Source organism: Eleutherodactylus coqui, chromosome 5 (genome assembly GCF_035609145.1).
Source record: "Eleutherodactylus coqui strain aEleCoq1 chromosome 5, aEleCoq1.hap1, whole genome shotgun sequence".
NCBI lineage: Eukaryota > Metazoa > Chordata > Amphibia > Anura > Eleutherodactylidae > Eleutherodactylus > Eleutherodactylus coqui.
Genome location: NC_089841.1, coordinates 184,836,096 through 184,855,156, shown reverse-complemented (window position 1 = coordinate 184,855,156; position 19,061 = coordinate 184,836,096). Strand labels below are relative to the sequence as shown.

The following is a 19,061-nucleotide window of genomic DNA, read 5'->3' as shown; positions in this document are numbered from 1 at the left end:
TAAATGCTTTTAATTCCTATTTTAGGTCACCCGCATGAAAATGGAGCATGGTCCAGATTTTTTCATGCTCCATTTTTTTTTAAATGCCTTTTATTGACGATCCGCGGGTATTTATCTACCCGCGGGTGGTCAATGCATCCCTATGGGGTGCGGATCCGCGTGCGGGAGATCCGCTGCGGATTTTAAATCACATTTTGCCCGTGGACATGAGCCCTTAGGGTTCTGTTTCTGTGAAGGGCTTCTCTGACAGAAGGAATTGTATGGAGCAGGTTAGGAGCAGAAGTCCCTACATATGCAGCAAGCATTGGTGTCACATGGCTCAATTGACATAGGTGTAAAAAAAAGTATAGAGGGATTTTTATTTTTTAACAGTAGTAAAACATAATGAAAACTATATAAATTTGGTATCAGCATAATAGTAGTAACTTACAAAATAAAGTAAAAATGTTTTTTTTACCCAACTAGGAATGCCATAAATATGAAACACAAAAGAAACATTTTTCCATTCTGACATGCTTAAAGTTTTTCAGTACATTATATAATACTTCAATAATAGCATTAAAAAAGACAACGTATTCTATAAAAACAAAGATATCATCTCGTAATGTCAGGGATGTAGCTTGGTTGGTGGGCAAGATGGGTATGTGCCCCAGATGCAATGAGGAGGGGGGTCAGACCAGTCAAAGGATTGCTGCAGTAGATCAGAGTAAAATACTACCTTTAGGACTGAAGGATCTTTGATGTCTGTTGATCATGTGACCAGTCATATGTATAGGAGGGCTGCTAGGAAAACTGGAGGACCTTTTATGATCTCTTGAACATGAAATTGGTCACATGTGTGGAAAGAGTCAAACTCCAGGCTGCGCTGTCGGGGAAGGTTGTTGCAGTTTTTATTACAGTTTAGGAAATGAAGATCCTAAGGGCTTTTTCCCACGAGTGGATACATGGTGACAGCGTTTTTATGTTTTCACGCCTACTCCGCATAAGCACCTGAATGGGCATTTTTCCACGATCATGGCCAGCATTTTCTCGTTCATTCACACGACCAAAAGCGTCGCTTTTAGTGAAGAAATACGCCACACTCCGGTAAACCCTTGCTCTGCCAAAATTCTCAGGATGCCTTCCAGTACCTATATAGAGGCACCTGTAAGCTTTTTGCAGCATTGGAGGCTCTCCCTTCTTTTTCCCTGTTCCCTAAGGAGTCTATGGGACTATCTTTTTGGCCACCATATATATGTCGGACGTATTTCGGCCTCTTATGTTTCATCTTTCACGGTGCTGATGTATTTACGCGCCGTATAATCAACCATGTGAACAAATGCATTGGGAAGCAATGCTTCACACGGGTAGTGCAAATACGCCCGGGCGTGAAAACGTGGCGTATATGCGCTCGTGGGAATGAAGCCTAAGGAGCAGGTGAGAGAGATCTAACACTGCGGGAGGCACATAGGGGCATTGTTAATGTGTGGGAAAAGAAGGAGGAACATAATTCTCAGGGATTGTGCCCGATCACTTCAGACCCTAGTAACACTCTTGGCTGCTGGTGCTGTGTCGATTGGTCACTTAAGGCAATGTTCCTATGGGGTTTTTGAAGTGCAATATGTACAAATTTCAAATCAAATCCACATTAAAATCTGCATCAGAATGTTCACATTAGTTTTCTTGCATGCAAACTTAAAGTGGATTTGTGGAAGAAAAGGAAGTGACATATCACTTCTTAAACCAGCTGTTGCATTAGAAATCACCAAGATTTTTCCTATTGACTGCTAAATCTGCATGTGGATCTGTGGCTCCAACAAAGGAAAATCTATGTAAGAAATCTCCAGCAACCACAAGGAATTCTGATGTGGATTTTCATTTAAATTTACCCCATGTGAACAGCCTAAGACACCCAGCATGTAGCAGAAAGTTACAGATGAAATGTTGCCAGCAGCCGTGAAAAGACGTTGCACAGAGGGGCTCCAAATGAAGTGTTTGCACTGGAGTCCGTGAGCCTTTATCTATAACCCTGGGCTTTGAGTAGGCACAGATTGGCATGGTCACTTACAGTACAGCAAGAACTACGCCTAAATACCGTTGGCGTGCTTTCAAATTAATTGTTAAATTGCTGCACACTTTTGCAACTAAGCAGCGGCTTTTCCTGTAAAACCGCACAACCAATAATCAATTTACAAACTGCCATCATGCTGTTCAGCACATATTTCAGCTGCATCATGGCTGACCAGAAGCCGCACTCTCACATGTCTAGATCCGGACCACACAATGTAGGAACAGAATAAATAAAAAAAGTTATGTTACATTAGTTCGTTGATTAATTGGTGTGTGTGTGGGAGGGAGTAGGGAGCGGGGTGCCAAACTGTTTCTTTGCCTTTGCCAGGTGCAGGAAGACCTAGTTATATCTATGGGTCATGTGGATGGAAAAAAAAGTTACACCTCTTGGAATGCTGGAATGAAAAACTGAAATATGGCTGTACCTACGAGAAGAATAGGTTAAAAGTGGACATGTAGATATCCTAGATAGAGTGAAGGCAATTTCCTCTGCTAATCCCACACTGATGATGATAGGTTTATTGTGAAATGGAGTTTGTACTGAGCAATAGTGGAAGAAGACTATACATGTTTTTAGGGCTGCATATACTGTAGTGATTGGAATAGTTTCCTATACATTATCATTGATAACTGAGTATAAGTCTGCAGAATGAACAAAAGACCCCTGATTATTAGAAGGATTCGGTGAAGGTAATAAATCCATGAAGGTTGTACATGGATTAGGTTGTTCATACACATTTTCTTCTTCCACATGCACAATCATTGGTATCTGAAATGATGGAGATGTCTTCCTAGACTTGCTAGAGGTTCTAGAGTTCATCCACTAGAAATAAAAGACAGATTTGGTGACAATATAATCATATAATAGAAACTGTAATAAGATTTGAGTGAAGCAATTGTAAGAGTAACCTGTAATAGTGATTTACACTATTATTTCAGGATTATCATCTTTCATAACTGACTCCTAAAAGCAGTCAAAAACAGAAGTTACAAGTTCAGTGGTGGAGGCTTTAGCAAAAGTATGCATTCATGTAAGCTTGAGATAACATAACTGCCAGCTTTAGCAAAAGTACATGTTCACTTTTAAGCTTGAGATAACATAACTGCTAGCTTTATCAACAGTATATGTTCATATGTAAATTTTAGATAATGTAACTTCCACATCAATTGTAACTTTTAGAATAAGTTGATGATTATTGCTGAGTTGGGGAAACCTAAGACCCCATTTACACTGACAGATGATATATCAAAAGTGACTCAAACAACAGTTTGAGTGATCATATTTGCATAATCTATAGTAACTACTAAAGAGCTATGCATGTGGAGCGGGACACCACTGCTATCACTCCGTGAACAATACAGCTGTTCTGCATAAGCAGAACAGCTGTACCCACTGCACTTACATCCTGTGGATTGCGCAAGATCATAAGAGATCTTGCGCTATTCAGCAGCAGGAGTCGGCTGTCACTGATAGCCGGCCTCCGGCTGCAAGAGCGGGGGTGCATCGGAGCAGCGACCACCGCTATTAACCTCTTCCCGGCCACGATCTATGTAGATCGCGGCATGGAAAGGGTTCACAAAGTTAGCGCACTCCCTCTGTGACGTCATCGAACACTCATGATATAATCGCAGAGAGCCCAACTCGTTGCTATGAAAACAGGAAGCCAGATATCGGCGTCCTGTATTGTCTGTGCCTATGATCGCTGTAACAAGCAATAGGGCATTGCAGAAGAGAAGTCCTGCAATGCCTTATCATAGCGCTCATCGGTGCTATGATGTTAGTCCCCCACAGGGACACAAATGGTAAAAAAAAAAGTAAAACAACCCCTTTTGTTTGTGCTTTTCCTCATATTAGCATAAAAAAAATCCCACATATTTGGTATCGTCATGTCCATAATGATGTGTTTAATCCTGCATGGCAAAAATCGTAAGAAAAACTGAGGCATAATGCTAATTTTTAGCATTTTGCTTCCCAAAAAACGCAATAAAAGTGATCAAAAAAGCCGTTTGTACCCCAAAATGGAACCAATAAAAACTACATCTCGTCTCACAAAAAATAAGCCCTCATGGAGCTCTGAACATGGAAAAATAAAAAATTAATAGGACTTTGAACGCAGTGATTTAGGAAAAAAAAGATTTCTAAAAAAGGGTTTTTATTGCAGAAAAGTGGGAAAACCTAAAAAAAGTATAACAATTTTGGTATCATTGTAATTGTACTGACCCACAGAAAAAACGCAATGCGTCATTTATGCTGCATAATTAACGCTGTAAAAACAAAACACCCAAAAATCTATGGCAGAATTAATGCATTTTCTCTTCCTGCTATCATAAAAAATAAAAGTTTTACAATATAGTCTATGTACCCCAAAATGGCACCAGTAAAAATTACAGTTCACCACGCAAAAAACAAGCCCTTATACGGCCGCGTCGACAGAAAAATAAAAAAGTTATGGCTTTTGAAAAATGGAGATGAAAATCTGCCAAAAATAGTTGTGTCCTAAAGCCCAAAATAGGCCATGTCCTTAAATGAAATGAATGACTTGAAATGTCTACTGGTTCTAATACCTATTTGCATCCTAACATCATATGGAAGGAAATGCATTCTCTGAAGGAGTTAATTTAAGATGCCGCACTAACTATTAACCCCCCATTCCTGACAAAGGTGGAGCCATTGCAGTTAAGGATATTAGTTATTTTACAGGTGAGATATACAGATAATTAAATAATGGGGAAGTGAATAAACATATAGAACAGGATCCTAGGTTTGATTAAAGAGACTCTGTCACCTACTATTAGCCCTATGAGCTAAACAACCCAGTCTTTCCCCCAGCGTCTGCTCTAGAGCAGTCACTCGGTACATTGAGCGGTGCTGTTAAGTAGTCTTCCCATTATAATACATTAAGTGACGGCTTCCCGGAGCCATACTCTCTCCATACCCAGTGGGTGCAGGTTGTTTTTGATAGCTGACAGCCGCCTGCAACTGTAGCCATCAGAGATGGTGTCAATTGCTCCAGTTAACTGTTATGTCATAGTTGAAACTGCATCTAAGCAACCAGCCATGGGTCCCCCTCTGGCACCCAATCGGCCTCTGCGCAACACAGGGCTGCTATGTACATGGCTCCCAGGGTTGCCATGTTCTGCAGTCTATTACGCTCTGCCTGTAACAAGACTTAATATACTATCACTGAAAATACGATATACTGCAATATATTACAGTATATTGTAGAAACAATCAAACAGTCACAAATTCCAGTCCCCCATGTGGGCTAAAAAATAAAAAAAAGTTAAATAAGATTTTCAAAAATCTAAAAAATTTAAATATTAAAAGTTAAAAGAAAACCTTTTCCCATTTCTCACGTAAAATAAATAAATATTATCTGCAAAAGTCCAAACTATTAAATGTATAATACTTTATCCTACGTAGTACACATTGTAGGGGAAAAAAAAAAGTCATATGTACTCCAAAATGGTACCAATAAAAACTGCATGTTGCTCCTCAAAAAACAAAGCCTCACACAGGCACATATACGGAAAAATAAAAAAGTTATGGGCCTCAGAATATAACTGCAGAGGCATTTTTTTAAAGGTTCTTATATTTTTTAGAACTAATAAAACTTAAAATAAAACTGGTATTGCCACATTTGTACAGAGCTGCATAATAAAGTTAACATATTTTGGTTGCACCATGAATACTGTAAAAAAACAGAACCCAAAAAACAATGCCACAATTGTGATTTTTTTTTTCTATGTCACCCTATTTAAAAATGTATAAAAGTTTTTCAATACATGATATGGTACAATGAATAAAACTATTTAAAAATACAGGTCGTCCCACAAAAAACAGGCCCTCATACAGGCGTATCAACAGAGAAGTAAAAAAGTTGTGGTTGTTGAAAAGTGAGAATGAAAAAAAGAAAAGGTGAGAATTTTCTGGTCTTTAACAGGTTAACCAAATATGTTTGTAGAACAGACAATAATATATGTAAACTTCTAATACACATACAGCATTTTTAGTAAATATATACAGAAATGTGTTACTTACAAATGAGGTTTTCCTGGATCTCTTCTTCCCTATTAAAGAAATAGAGAAAACAATTAAAGAAAACTAGAATATTGTAATAATATTACAAACACAGCAGAAAGTAAAAATGTCTCTGTAAATAGAGATAGAAAGCAATGATATTACATGGAAATGATAGATAAAGGGAAATGTCAGTTAAAATGCTTGATGTATCATTAATCTCTTAGTGCTCAGTCACATGGGCGGTGATCCGCCCAGCAGGTGTGGATGAAAATCCGCACCTGCCAGAGAAATAACATATGGCTGGCAATGGACCTGGTCATGCGGACTTTCGTCGGCCCGCAGCGCGGACGTTTTTCCGTGCGGCATTACACCAGGATCGCCGCTCGTGTGACTGAGCCCTTAGCATGATAGATATAGATAAATGTCTAGGTAGGGAACCAGGGAATTAGTATCTAATGCCAGTAAGGTCAATTTACACAGCAAGATAAATAGGAAGGAGCATGCAACCAGCAGTAAACTAGTGATTGTATATCGTTGACTTGGCCTGTATTTACACTGAACAATAATTGGTTTGGTTCGATCGTTCAGTGGATCACAACTGCCTCTAGTTAACCCTTCTGCCACTGCTTTCTATTTAGCAAATCTTTAAGACACCTGTTTATACCAAAAGATTTGCAGCTGATGAACAATGATTTTAGGTCCGCATGACAGATCCAATCACCAATAATCTAACAATGTATCGCTGATTGTCACTGCACAGGTTTACACCTAACGACTATTATGCAAACCAACCAAACTAATTATTTTCACAATAATTGTACTGTGGAAAGGGGCCTTTAGCCCAACTCTAAGAATATCTCAGTATAAGTCTTGAACTCAGGGGACTTTACTTCAATAAATTATTGAAACCTCTCTAAAAGACCCCCTTTTTGGCAAGACCGCTACTAATCCAGACATAGTTTCCTGTAACAGATCTTCAGATCCACAATGTAATCGTTTGATTGTGCCCTAAAGTGGTATTCCAGGAGTATTTTTATTGATGACATATCCTGTGAATCAGAACTAGCATAACTCCATATATTTTGCAGTGGCTGTGAATGGTACTGCAAGCAAATTTGCAGGGGTTCTAGATGTCAGTCCCCCATCTACTGAGATATGCTTTTAAGGTGTAGCCTACTTGAGGGGCAGAGTCTATGGTGTGAGACAATCTGTTTGAATTTGTACAAATCTGGTATAAATACAGCCTATAACCAACACAGGGTCAGTTCTATTCTGTATGAAACAAGATATTTATTATTACAGTACAGCTTGATTAACTTTAAAAATCACCATAAAATAATTGTACATATGAATTGAGATTCGCTTTAGTCAATTGCTCCTTAGTAGGATATTCAAGGCAGTTAGTGTTCTTTTTACCTTCATCAAGTACTATGAAAATCTCTTATACATTGTGACTTCTTATGTTGTAATTACTCTATGAAAAAATAACCTAGTAAATGTCCTACAATACTGTAGTTTTTTTCTCATGTAGTGTCCCAGAACATCATTCTGGACCCCTCCATAATTGTCATACATGTCTGTCTTATGTGGATGCACTGTGCAAAACTATCATGTCTATTTTCTGTATGTGTGTTGCACAGCTGCAGCATCTGAAGTGTTAACTCCCTTAAAATCATTGCTGTGAGCTCTGCTGCATGTTGAATGTATCTATCTTGACGTGTCATGTGATGTGGTGTGGATGAAGCTATATGTATGAGTGATTGGGTTCCAGAGAAGGGTTCAGAGATCCATCTTCCTGGCTGAGGAGCACCCATCTACAATCTGAGGGTTTGCTACCACAGAGGCGCATGAGGGCACCATTAGCCCTTGTGTCGCTGAAGACTGAGGAGAAGGAAAGACTACTCAACCGTATGTGGAGCGCATGGGAGTGAGTGAGCCTAAATGTCACGTCCCCAAAAGTCCCATCACAAGAGAGCCTTTTGTAAGTAATCCCCTTTTCAAGTGACTATACATTTATACAGCTAATAACAGTGCAGAAGTCTACCAAACCTTTAACCCGTTCCCGCTGCAGGGCGTAAGTTTACGTCCTGGCAGCCTGGTACTTCCCGCAGCAGGACGTAAACTTACGTCCTGGAGATAGCGCGGGATCACATATGATCCCGCGCTATCCCGCAGCGGGAGCCGGCTGTCAGTCACAGCTGGCGTTCCGCTGCAACAGCGGGGGGGCATCGGAGATGCGCCCCCCCGCTGTTAACCCCTTCCCTGCCGCGATCTAAGTAGATCGCTGCAGGGAAAGAGTTTACAGAGGGAGTGGACTCCCTCTGTGTCTCCCGCCGGAACTCGTGATGTCATCGCGAGAGCCCGGCCTGTCACCATGGCAACAGGATGCCAGACACTGGCGTCCTGTATTGCCTATGCCTATGATCGCTGTATAAGCGATAAGGCATGGCAGAACAGTAACTCTGCCATGCCTTATGACAGCGATCATCAGGGCAGTAGTTAAAGTCCCTCAGAGGGACACAAACAGTGTAAAAAAACAAAGATTAAAAAAATGAATAAAAAAAATGTAAAAAAAGAGTAAAAAAACCATTTTTTTAGGCTTTTTCTCAGATTAGCATAAAAAAAGGAAAAAAAAATTAAAACCCCACATATTTTGTATTGTCGCGTCTGTAACGACGCGTACAATAAGTTGCACATGCTTTTAACTGTGCACAGAAAAAAACGCTAAAAAACTGAGGCAAAGTGCTAATTTTTAGCATTTTGCCTCACTAAAAACGCAATAAAAGTGATCAAAAAAGCCGTATGTACCCCAAAATGGTACCAATAAAAACTACAGCTTGTCTCGCAAAAAATAAGCCCTCATAGAGCTCCGTACATCAAAAAATAAAAAAGTTACAGGACTTTGAATGCAGCAATTTAGAATAGAAAAAAGATTTCCAAAAAAAAGGGGTTTTATTGCAGAAAAGTGGGAAAACCTAAAAAAAAGTAAGAATTTTGGTATTGTTGTAACTGTACCGGTCCGCAGAAAAAATGGAATGTCTCATTTATGCTGCATGATTGACGCTGTAAAAAAAAAATAAAAAAAATCTATGGCAGAATTGATGCATTTTTTTTTTACAGCGTAAAAAATCCGCCAAAAATTGTTGCATCCTTAAAGGGGTTGTCCCGTGAAATCAAGTGGGGTTATACACTTCTGTATGGCCATATTAATGCACTTTGTAATGTACATCGTGCATTAAATATGAGCCATACAGAAGTTATTCACTTACCTGCTCCGTTGCTGGCGTCCCCGTCTCCATGGCGCCGTCTAATTTCTGTGTCTTCTGGCTTCTTTAGACGCACTTGTGCTGTCCGGTCTTCTGCTCGTGCTCGCGCCGGAGAGCTGGTCTTCTCCGCGTCATCGTAGCTCCGCCTCCGTCACATGGTGCCGATCAGCCAATTAGGTGGCTGTAATCGGCAGTGGAACGCAAGACATCCACGGTGCACCATGGGAGAAGACCCGCGGTGCACCATGGGAGAAAACCGCGGTGCATCATTGGGAAAGGACCGGTGGCCATCTTTAAAAGAAGAAAAGAAGAAACTGCCCGAACGGGGATGCAGGTAAGCGATTTTTTTTTTTTAAATAACCAAGGGATTGTTTTTAACGGGGCACAATGTGGGGGTAGGTAGAAAAAAAAATTTTGATTTCGCCGCGGGACAACCCCTTTAAGCCCAAAATAGGCCATGTCATGAAGGGGTTAAGGATAATATTAGGTCTGTTTTATGATTCTTATGTGGCCGTCTGAAGTCTGGATCCTCATATAGTGGTACACCCACGCATGCTGAAGTCTATGAGAGCGGGGTGATAATTACTGCCATTCTGTGGCCATTGACTTTCATGTCAAGTACTATTGAATATTTACTAATTTGCCTGCCCCATAAACTCTGAAGACTTTGAAAGTCACGAGTAAAGTTTTTACCGGGCCTCAACCGTTCCTGAGGACCCGAGGTACTATGCACTTGTCCAGTGTTATTTATCCGCCGTGTATGAAGGCCGGTGTGTGGAACGGTGGCATCATGAACTGACAACTACTACCCCCCTGATCCTGAGGACTAAGGCTCCTATCCTTTTGCTGTGGCAACTCCTTCGGGAAAGGTTGAACGGTCCATTTTTATGACAGTCACAAACAGGATTTATATGTAACAAGGTTGCCCCAATGATCAGCCTGTTACACTCACACTTTTTGCTTACTGACCTTACATAATGACTTGTCACTACCTGCAGTTTGTACTCATTGTAATCTCCTCTCCTTTTTATTTGCGCAGCAATTAAAAAAAAGCAAAGAAACATTCCAAACATATTTGTAGAAGACCTGTATTTGTCATTTAACTGTTTATTTTGTGCACAGTGATAAAAATACTTAATTGAAGTCCAAGGAAGCTAACATAAATCCTCCTATTTGTATCGGTCACCCTTCCCAACATCCCCTCGGCGTAAGTCACTTGATTTGAATACTGCATGTGACCCATTCACAGCCCAAAATAAATGAAAACTTCAGACAACAAAATTAATACAGACCCAGACTCCAAAAGGTTTATTCTAACTATGAACACAAACTAAACTCAAAATCCAAACCAGACCCCAAAATAAACTTAGACCTATGGATGGAATCAACAATGGAGAAAAGCCGGCTCTTTAAAAACACTTCCTTTTTTCCAAAAAATCCTTAAAATTAAAAAAGGCAGGTACCATGTAGCACCATGTCTACATTCAGACGCTTCTTTTTTTAATCAAAAACTGTAGAGAGATATGTATTTCAGGAAAATCTACTAGATGACAAAGACTTCTTAAACTACAGTATAAATATGATGCCATACTACTCATTGAAAATACTTGTCATGGGATAATCTGTTAACTCACGCTTAGTGGGTAAGCAAAATTTGTAGAAGAGGAAGATCAGCAGAACCATCACTAATACACAGAGCAGGCTGCCAATGGAATAGTAGACTTTTGTTAGCATGACATCTAAAACAAAATTAGAGTTAGAGTTAGGAGAAAAGTAAATAATACTACAATTTAATTCTAACTAATGTTGAATATTTAGCAATATTTAACATGCTCTATGTGATAAAGGAAGATAATGCATAAGGTTTATTCATTATACTGTATAATAAAGAGTTATACAACTTTCTCATATACTTGACCCTCTCCTGATCATATCCTGCTCATACAGGTGCAGAGACATCAAGGTCAACATGGCCAACACATTTTTGGGTCCGAAAAAATTGTGTTGGAAGGCTTAACTCCCAACTGGGCAAATTAAGTGTTCCTACCAATATTCATGTATGATTGTCACCCAGTGTAAAAGGGCCTTTAAATTCATATTGGGCTGATTGGACAGAAATTGTTCATATATTTTTGCATGTAAAGGTTCCTTTAAAACAAAATTTAATCATGGTACACTTAGCATAAGTGTTATATGCATGGCTCCTAAAGGGTTGGATTCAGACCTACTACATCAGTATATATTTAATTATAATATTTGTACTATCTACTACAGTCACATAATAAAGCTGATTTTGGACAATAGTGTAGTGACCCAGAAGGGTACTACATATCTCTAATGAGAAACGGATGTAGATTTGGAACTTACCCCAGGTTCAAGAAAGGGTTAAAACAGTGGCCCTGATGATTAAGGAAGTCTGCCTAGAAACAGGGTATGAAAGACCCTTGCTATTGGTTGCAGGCAGGGATTTTTCTCATTGGCCAGTCTGCCAAAAGAGAAAAATAACAGGATTGGCCAGAAGACAGTAGTGTGAGAACAATACGGATCCTGGGATTGGAGGATCGGTTGCTAAATGACGGAAGTGCCTGCTGAGAGAGACCAACATGGGAAGGACGTATGTGAGGAGTCTGCCTAAGCTGCTGACAAGTCAACATGCAGAGCCACTGAGTGGAGAGACCTAGAGTGAAACCTGCGAGCAGCCTAAGCTACAAACATGTGATAGATAGCGGAGATGCCCATTACTGCCAGAGTGTGAGTGGCGACAGAAGATCCCGCAAGCCATCTTATTACTGGAGAGTTGTGGCAGGAAATGCCATAATACCAGAAAAGAGTGTAAAAAGTGCAGGAGAAGTGTGTAATCTGGATAGGAAGGTATCCAGTGTCCTCAGAAAAGCCTTAGAACCTGAAGCAACCCAATCTGAACCCGGAACCATGAGTGAAAGTGCTACTTAGCACCTGAGGCTGAGTCTAGGAAAGTGGGTTAGTCACTGTACTTAAATAACAGGGCTGGGAAGCCCCACATAGGTCACCCCATGTGCTAAGGGCATTTCTGCACTTAAACATTGTTTTTCCCTATTTTAAAAGTCTGATTGTATTTCATTTGCTGTGATGTACCGTGTATTATACATATATTGCTACCAATGACATGGTTGTGGAGCTTCATTAGATGGGCTATGGAAAGCCCTGGCCCGTTTCTGCAGTACGTATGCAATGACAAGTTAGTGTACGACATTTATGAATTTTGTCCAGAAAGATAACAATCCCTTTAAGCAATAAGAATGGTTTTTCAAAAAAGACACATGTACCGTTATCATTGGAAGAAGAATTTGTCCAGTCGGTTTGGTGAGTCCACTGGGATAATGTATAACTCTGAAAGGTCGATGTTTTTATTGCTAGGAGAATAAAACACAAGAGGACAAAATAAGCTCAATAAATTCATGGAAGTATCACAAAGTTTCAGTATGATGGGAAAAGAGAAGAATATTCATATCAAATAATCACAAAGGAACAATGAGCTTAGAAATGAATGCTACAACAAAACGGAAGATCCACCTGCTCACACTCTCTGGCAGTCTGCAGGAATTTTCTTGAAATGTTCCAAAGAACAAAGGGATTAATTTCATCTGAAAAAATTGTCTTTGTGATACAGAGCTCAACAGCAAGAGCTTCAGCTTCTACAGGACTCAGCCTGTCCCGTGTAAATAGGTGAGTGCATGTAAATTCCTGGAGCTCAAAAATTGATAATTAATAGCAAGGGTCAGGTTCACCGATTCTGTAGACAAAACTTGAGTGTGTAAGTTAGTTAGCTCATAACTTCATAGGGGAACTGGTCTATCGGAAGACTTGAGGTAGAGGTACTTATTTGCAAAGTTGTTCTACCTCAAATCAAATTTGTAGATGTCTGTCCAGCCTTTGTTTGAACACTTCATTCGAAGGAGAACTCACCACCTCCTGTGGTAACCTGTTACACTCATTGATCCCCCTCACTGTCAGAAAGTTTTTTCTAATATCTAATTTGTGTCTCCTCCCTTTCAGTTTCATCCCATTTCTTCTAGTCTTTCCTTGTGCAAATGAGAATAGGGCTGATCCCTCTGCACTGTGACACCCCTTCAGATATTTGTAGACAGCTATTAAGTCACCTCTCAGCCCCTCAGCTAAAATTCAATGGGAGTTTGGCCTGCAATACCAACAGTTGGAACAGAACCGTGTGTTTCTAGCAACCCAGCAGCTCCATAGATTAGCAAATCAGCCAGGTGAACAGTTGATCATCAAGGATTCTGATGATTTACTATTCATGGCCAATCCTAAGGACAGCTTATTAATAGTGTAAATCTGGAGATCCCCTTTAAGTGTCAAAGAGACCTATACAGTATTCAAGAAATCTTCCCTACATTCTTTGAGTTGTCCTCCCCAAGCAGCATTCCTGCTAAATTTTTAAGCCCCAACAGGTTATGATTGAGAGAATAACTATACCAGTTTTTGAGGCACTGACTATTAGATGACTGGTGCAATACTATGGACATCCAGAAAGCATTAACTACTGAGGGGTATTTGAGGACTAGAGTTGAGAAATACTGCTTTAAGCAGTGCACTTTAAAAAGTAAAGAGTTAAAACAACTTAATAGCAGTTGTACGTGTCTGCAGGGTGTGGAATTTTGAACTCTTTTCTTAGTGCATGGCCTAAAGGGTAGCTCTGCCCACAACATCTGTACCAGTGCCCCAGAGACATTAGCATGTTCAGAGTGACGTCTGTACATTCACTTTACAATTATAGAAAATAAACTTACCTTTAAATTTGTGCTCAATCTCTGTAGTCATCTGTGGGGCTGAAGATGAAGTTGAATATTCTGCTATCAAGATACAAGACAAATTGTACAGTGATTGTTACAAAACCAGTGGAAAATGGCTCTCAGTACGTAGAAACAGACTACTAACTAATAGAGATGAGCGAACGTACTCGGTAAGGCCGATTTCGCAATCGAGCACCGCGATTTTCGAGTACTTCACTACTCGGGTGAAAAGATTCGGGGGTCGCCGGGGGGCGGGGTGTGGCGTGGTTAAGCGGGGGGTAGCAGCGCGGAACAGGTGGGAGCTCTCTCTCCCTCTCCCCCCCACTCCCCTCTGCAACCACCCGCTCACCCACGGCGCCCCCCGAATCTTTTCACCCGAGTAGTGAAGTACTCGAAAATCGCGGTGCTCGATTGCAAAATCGGCCTTACCGAGTACGTTCGCTCATCTCTACTAACTAACTAAAAAGGTGTTACTCACAGCGACCAACCAGTGCACTGTTTTCATTATCCATTAACATTACATAGGGGAAATTAAGGCCTCTGAAACAGAGGGGGCAATGCAGGTGCAGCTATGGCACCACTTTGGAGTAACAAGCACAAAGTATTAAAGCGGCTGTCCAGTTGTAAACTATTCATGACCTATCCCCAGCATAAGTCCGTAGTAGTACTGTAGATTGGCGGGAGTCCATTGTCCTGTACCACATGCCAATCAGCTGTTTGCCAGTCTGGTGTGCTTGTGCCCTGAGCTGTTTTCGGCAGGAAGCAGACAGCTCCGTTCTTCCTGTAGTTGCCAGGCTTGGTTTTCCAGGCAAAGTTCCCATTCATTTCAATGCCTGCAATACCAAAGCTGGCCACTACAGAAAAAACGGCGCTGTCTGCTTCCGGTAGAATTCAGTTTAGTACACGAGTGCACCAGCCTTGGAAGGGGCCAGAACAACGGACCCCTGCCAATCTATTATTGATGACTTATCCTGAGGATAGGCTATAAATAGTTTACAACTGGACAACCCCTTTAAATGATAAATACTTACTGCAGGCACCACCAGTAGGGAACTTCTTACATACAAACTGAGAAAGGGTATAGATTGAGGCAAAGCATTACATGTACATGTCTGTCGAATAAACAGTGAATTTGTTCTTGCTTTTTACCTGCTGACGTATAACTTGGTGGTGTCTTTGTGATCATTTCTCTATCTGTTTCATATGTTGGTGTCTTTGAGATTGTGGACGGGCTTTTCGTTATCAAGTCTGCTTTTAAAAGAAAACACAATATTTGGAGTAAGGCCGCCGGTACGCAAACGGATTTGCATTGCGGAATCCACTGTTGGCGTCCACACTGTGGTTCCACAGCAAATACCACTCATAGCACGCTATGGAAAATCGCTTCTTACTGCACAAACGTAAAAAACAAATTGTGATTTCTGCGAGCAGAGGAAAAATCACAGCTTGCTCTTTTTTTGTTGAAGTTAATAGAAGCCGTCCAACCTGCGGCCCGTCCACAATTAATATTGCATACAGATCGTGGATTTTGCATTATCGCCTAGTGATGGTGCGGGCAAAAAAAAAGGATTTGAAAAAAAAAGTCTGTACTGTGCGTGTGCGACGGCGAGCCGCCAAGTCCATCCGCAGTACAGATGAAGAGAAAGAAGAGAGGTATCCACAGTCGACCACTGGGCATATTGCTGCATTCTGCTGTGGGCTCCGCATGCAGAATCCGACCCGTTCGTGTGCAGGCGGCCTAACATTGCAAATGTAATTTTATTGTAAGGGCATCAGTTATGCGTTCATAAATTTGCGTGACCAAATCGTGCGTCACAACTAGAGATGAGCGAACGTACTCGGATAGGCACTACTCGTCCGAGTAATGTGCCTTATCCGAGTACCTCCCCGCTCGTGCTGAAAGGTTCGGGTGCCGGCACGGAGCGGGGAGCTGCAGGGGAGAGCGGGGAGGAACGGAGGGGAGATCTTTCTCTCCTTCTCTCCCGCCCGCTCTGCCCCGCTCCCCGCTGCGACTCACCTGTCAGCAGCGGCAGCTCCCGAACCTTTCAGCACGAGCGGGGAGGTACTCGGATAAGGCACATTACTCGGACGAGTAGTGCCTATCCGAGTACGTTCGCTCATCTCTAGTCACAACGGAAAAAATGCTGCTAGCAATGTTTATCTGCTCGAAAAGACCGCTGCCCACTATCCCCTGCTGTGGCTGTGACAGCTGCAGCAGGGGATTCCTTGGATGTGAAACCCCTGGATGCTGTCACATCCAGGGCTTTCACCTGTGGTCAATGGGGCCGGCAGCAGCTGCGGCGGCCCCATTGACATACAGAGAACATGGCGATCTTCTGCTACAGCTGTGACAGCTGTGACAGAGTATTTCTTCATCTCTGCGGAGAGTCCCATTGTCACTGAACACTGAGTAGAAAAAAGAGGTTCCCAGCAGCACAGCATATATCCTCACATAGAGCCAGGCAAAACAGTGTGCAAAAGCCAGTCAGGAAGCCTAAACCAGAGAGGCTCCAAGGGTGCAGTCAGGAATAAGGAAATAGTGACTGGCAGCATTCAGCAATGTAGAAAAATACAAGATTTATTTCCCCATTACAAAAATTACGGCAACGTTTCGGTCGTAATAGACCTTCCTCAAGCCAAGCCTTGAGGAAGGTCTATTACGACCGAAACGTTGCCGTAATTTTTGTAATGGGGAAATAAATCTTGTATTTTTCTACATTGTCACTGAACACTGTGACAGCACTGTCACAGTGTCTAGTGAAAATGGGACTCCCCGCTGAGATGAAGAAATCCTCTGCCACAGCTGTCACAGCTGTGACAGAGAAGAGCGATGTTCTCCTATTGAATTCAATGGAGTCGGCAATACAGCCGACTCCATTGAAAGCAATGGGCTGCCGGCCAGCACAGCAGTAATTTTCAGGGAAGGGCTTAAAATATATATGAATTTATGAATGGGTGAGTGCTGCCTCAGATTGGCTGAGCACTGTGACAAATCAGAGACAGTTCTCAGCTGTCATTCAATAGCTGAGAGCTGCCTCTCATTGGTTGCAGTGCTCAGCCAATCAGAGGCAGCCCATTCAGCAGGCGGGGATTTTAAATCCCCACCTGCTGAATACTACTCAGAGCAGTGCAGGAGAAAAGCTGGCTGTACGTGGCTGAACACCCCGGCGGCTGCAGAGAGGTGAGTATAGATTTTTTTTTATTTTTTACACATTTTTAGGATGGTTTTCAGGGAAGGATTTATATTTTAAGCCCTTCCATGAAAATCACTGCAGTGCTGGCTGGCTGTATTGCCGGCTCCATTGAATTCAATGGGAGAACATCGTTCTCCTCTGCCACAGCTGTGACAGCTGTGGCAGAGGATCGTATGTTCTCAATAGGGTCGGTGCTGCTGCCACCGGTCCCATTGAGCGCAAGGTGAAACCCCTGGATGTGACGGCATCCAGGGGTTTCACATACACAGAACACCGGTTTGACGCAGAACGCAGTTACATATGTTCTGCGAACCGGTGTCCTATAATTTTCGCCGTAGGCATTTTTACGCATGTAAAATTCGCACATGTGACCACTGCCATTGAAAAGCATTGGTTCTATCTAGTTCGAATTTTTTGATGTGCGGAAAAACGCCCATATGACTGAGCCCTAAATGTAAATAAATATATACATACATCTATTTATTAACCTATATGCATTGTATACCAAACAAACAGGGCGGCCATAAATGTGATCGCATCACTTATTGTGTCAAACTGGGCTCACACTCATTATGGCAATTTTATAAGCCAACTGATCTAAGCAAGTTTTTGAAAGGATCACCCAAGCATGACAGAAAGGGTCACATTATGGTTACATTTATATGTGACTTGGACTATTTTTTACGAGGACCTGTCACCTCACTGGACGTGTCTGCTTTACTAAATATTTGTATTCCCCATCAGCTAACAATTTTTGAGCATCTTCTCTTAGAAGTCTGTGTTGTACTGTCCCTCTACCATTCCTCCTAGAACTTTATGAATAAAGTGATAGCCGTGTGTTTCCATTCTGCTTGACAAGGGAATGTACACAATTTGAAACTGTCAGCACTGATTGGATGGTGTCAACATGTGCAGAGACACCCCCAACTGGTAACACCCAGTTGTCAATTTAGTCATACATTTTCAGAAGGAATAACAGAGGAAAAGTACAGCGCAGAGTTCTAAGAAAAGATGCTCCAAAATTGTTATTGCACAGGTATACAAGTATTTCTTTAAAATGGCATGTTATGCAGGGTGACACCTCCACTTTAAGGGGGTTATCCAACCTTTTAAAATTGATGGCTTATGCTCAGGATAGGCCATCAATATCCGATCAGCAGGGATCCTGATTGGTTGGTCCCCACAGATCAGACATCATTTTTAAAAGGTTGGACAACCCTTTCAGCTTCCCCATATGACACATTATATAATGTGGTAGAAGATTACTTAATGTGATGGAAGATTACCTAGTGGGCTCAAATGCACCTTATTACTTGGCTGTGAATCTATCAGTCTTCCAAGCTGCTGTACTTGATAATCACATGAATATACCCCAGCGGTCCTTTGCATAGAGATGCTTATCTCATTGATGGCCATTTTTGAAGAAGATGTTGCCTTAAAAATTTCCGTTCCATTATTATAAAATCGAATGTGTTTCCATTTGAAGACGCCTACAGTTGTACATTTCACCGTGATTGGCATTTCTGGCATATTTTGCTGCTCTAATGAAATCAATGGCGCAGGTAATTGGTCTATAACAAAGAATAAAGTTGTAAGTGTGCAAAAACTTTAAAATGTGTTCAATATCTTTAAAGTGTCATAACATATTTGTCAGGGTCTGAGCTGTATGTTCCAGATACAGGCAACTTACATTTTCAGGCCATCCTTCATAAGAGTCAAATTATAAAATTCGGGATGC

The 19,061-nt window shown here is 41.4% G+C and overlaps 1 protein-coding gene across 3 annotated transcripts; it reads right to left on the bottom strand.

The window, feature by feature from the left end:
* Positions 1–478: 478 nt before the first annotated feature.
* LOC136627019 (uncharacterized) lies at positions 479–18,843 on the bottom strand. Of its 3 annotated transcripts, none has more exons than XM_066601974.1 (7): positions 18,610–18,843; positions 15,279–15,380; positions 14,127–14,189; positions 12,645–12,731; positions 10,974–11,078; positions 6,092–6,120; positions 479–2,872 (listed from the first exon to the last, which is right to left on the bottom strand). In XM_066601974.1, the coding sequence occupies exons 1-7, from the start codon at positions 18,737–18,739 to the stop codon at positions 2,660–2,662; spliced, it is 729 nt and encodes a 242-aa protein (XP_066458071.1). In that variant the 5' UTR covers positions 18,740–18,843; the 3' UTR covers positions 479–2,659. The 3 variants fall into 3 exon arrangements, with proteins under 3 accessions (XP_066458071.1, XP_066458074.1, XP_066458072.1); XM_066601977.1 differs by having other exon boundaries at positions 14,127–14,186; XM_066601975.1 differs by having other exon boundaries at positions 15,279–15,377.
* Between the last annotated feature and the right edge of the window lie 218 nt (positions 18,844–19,061).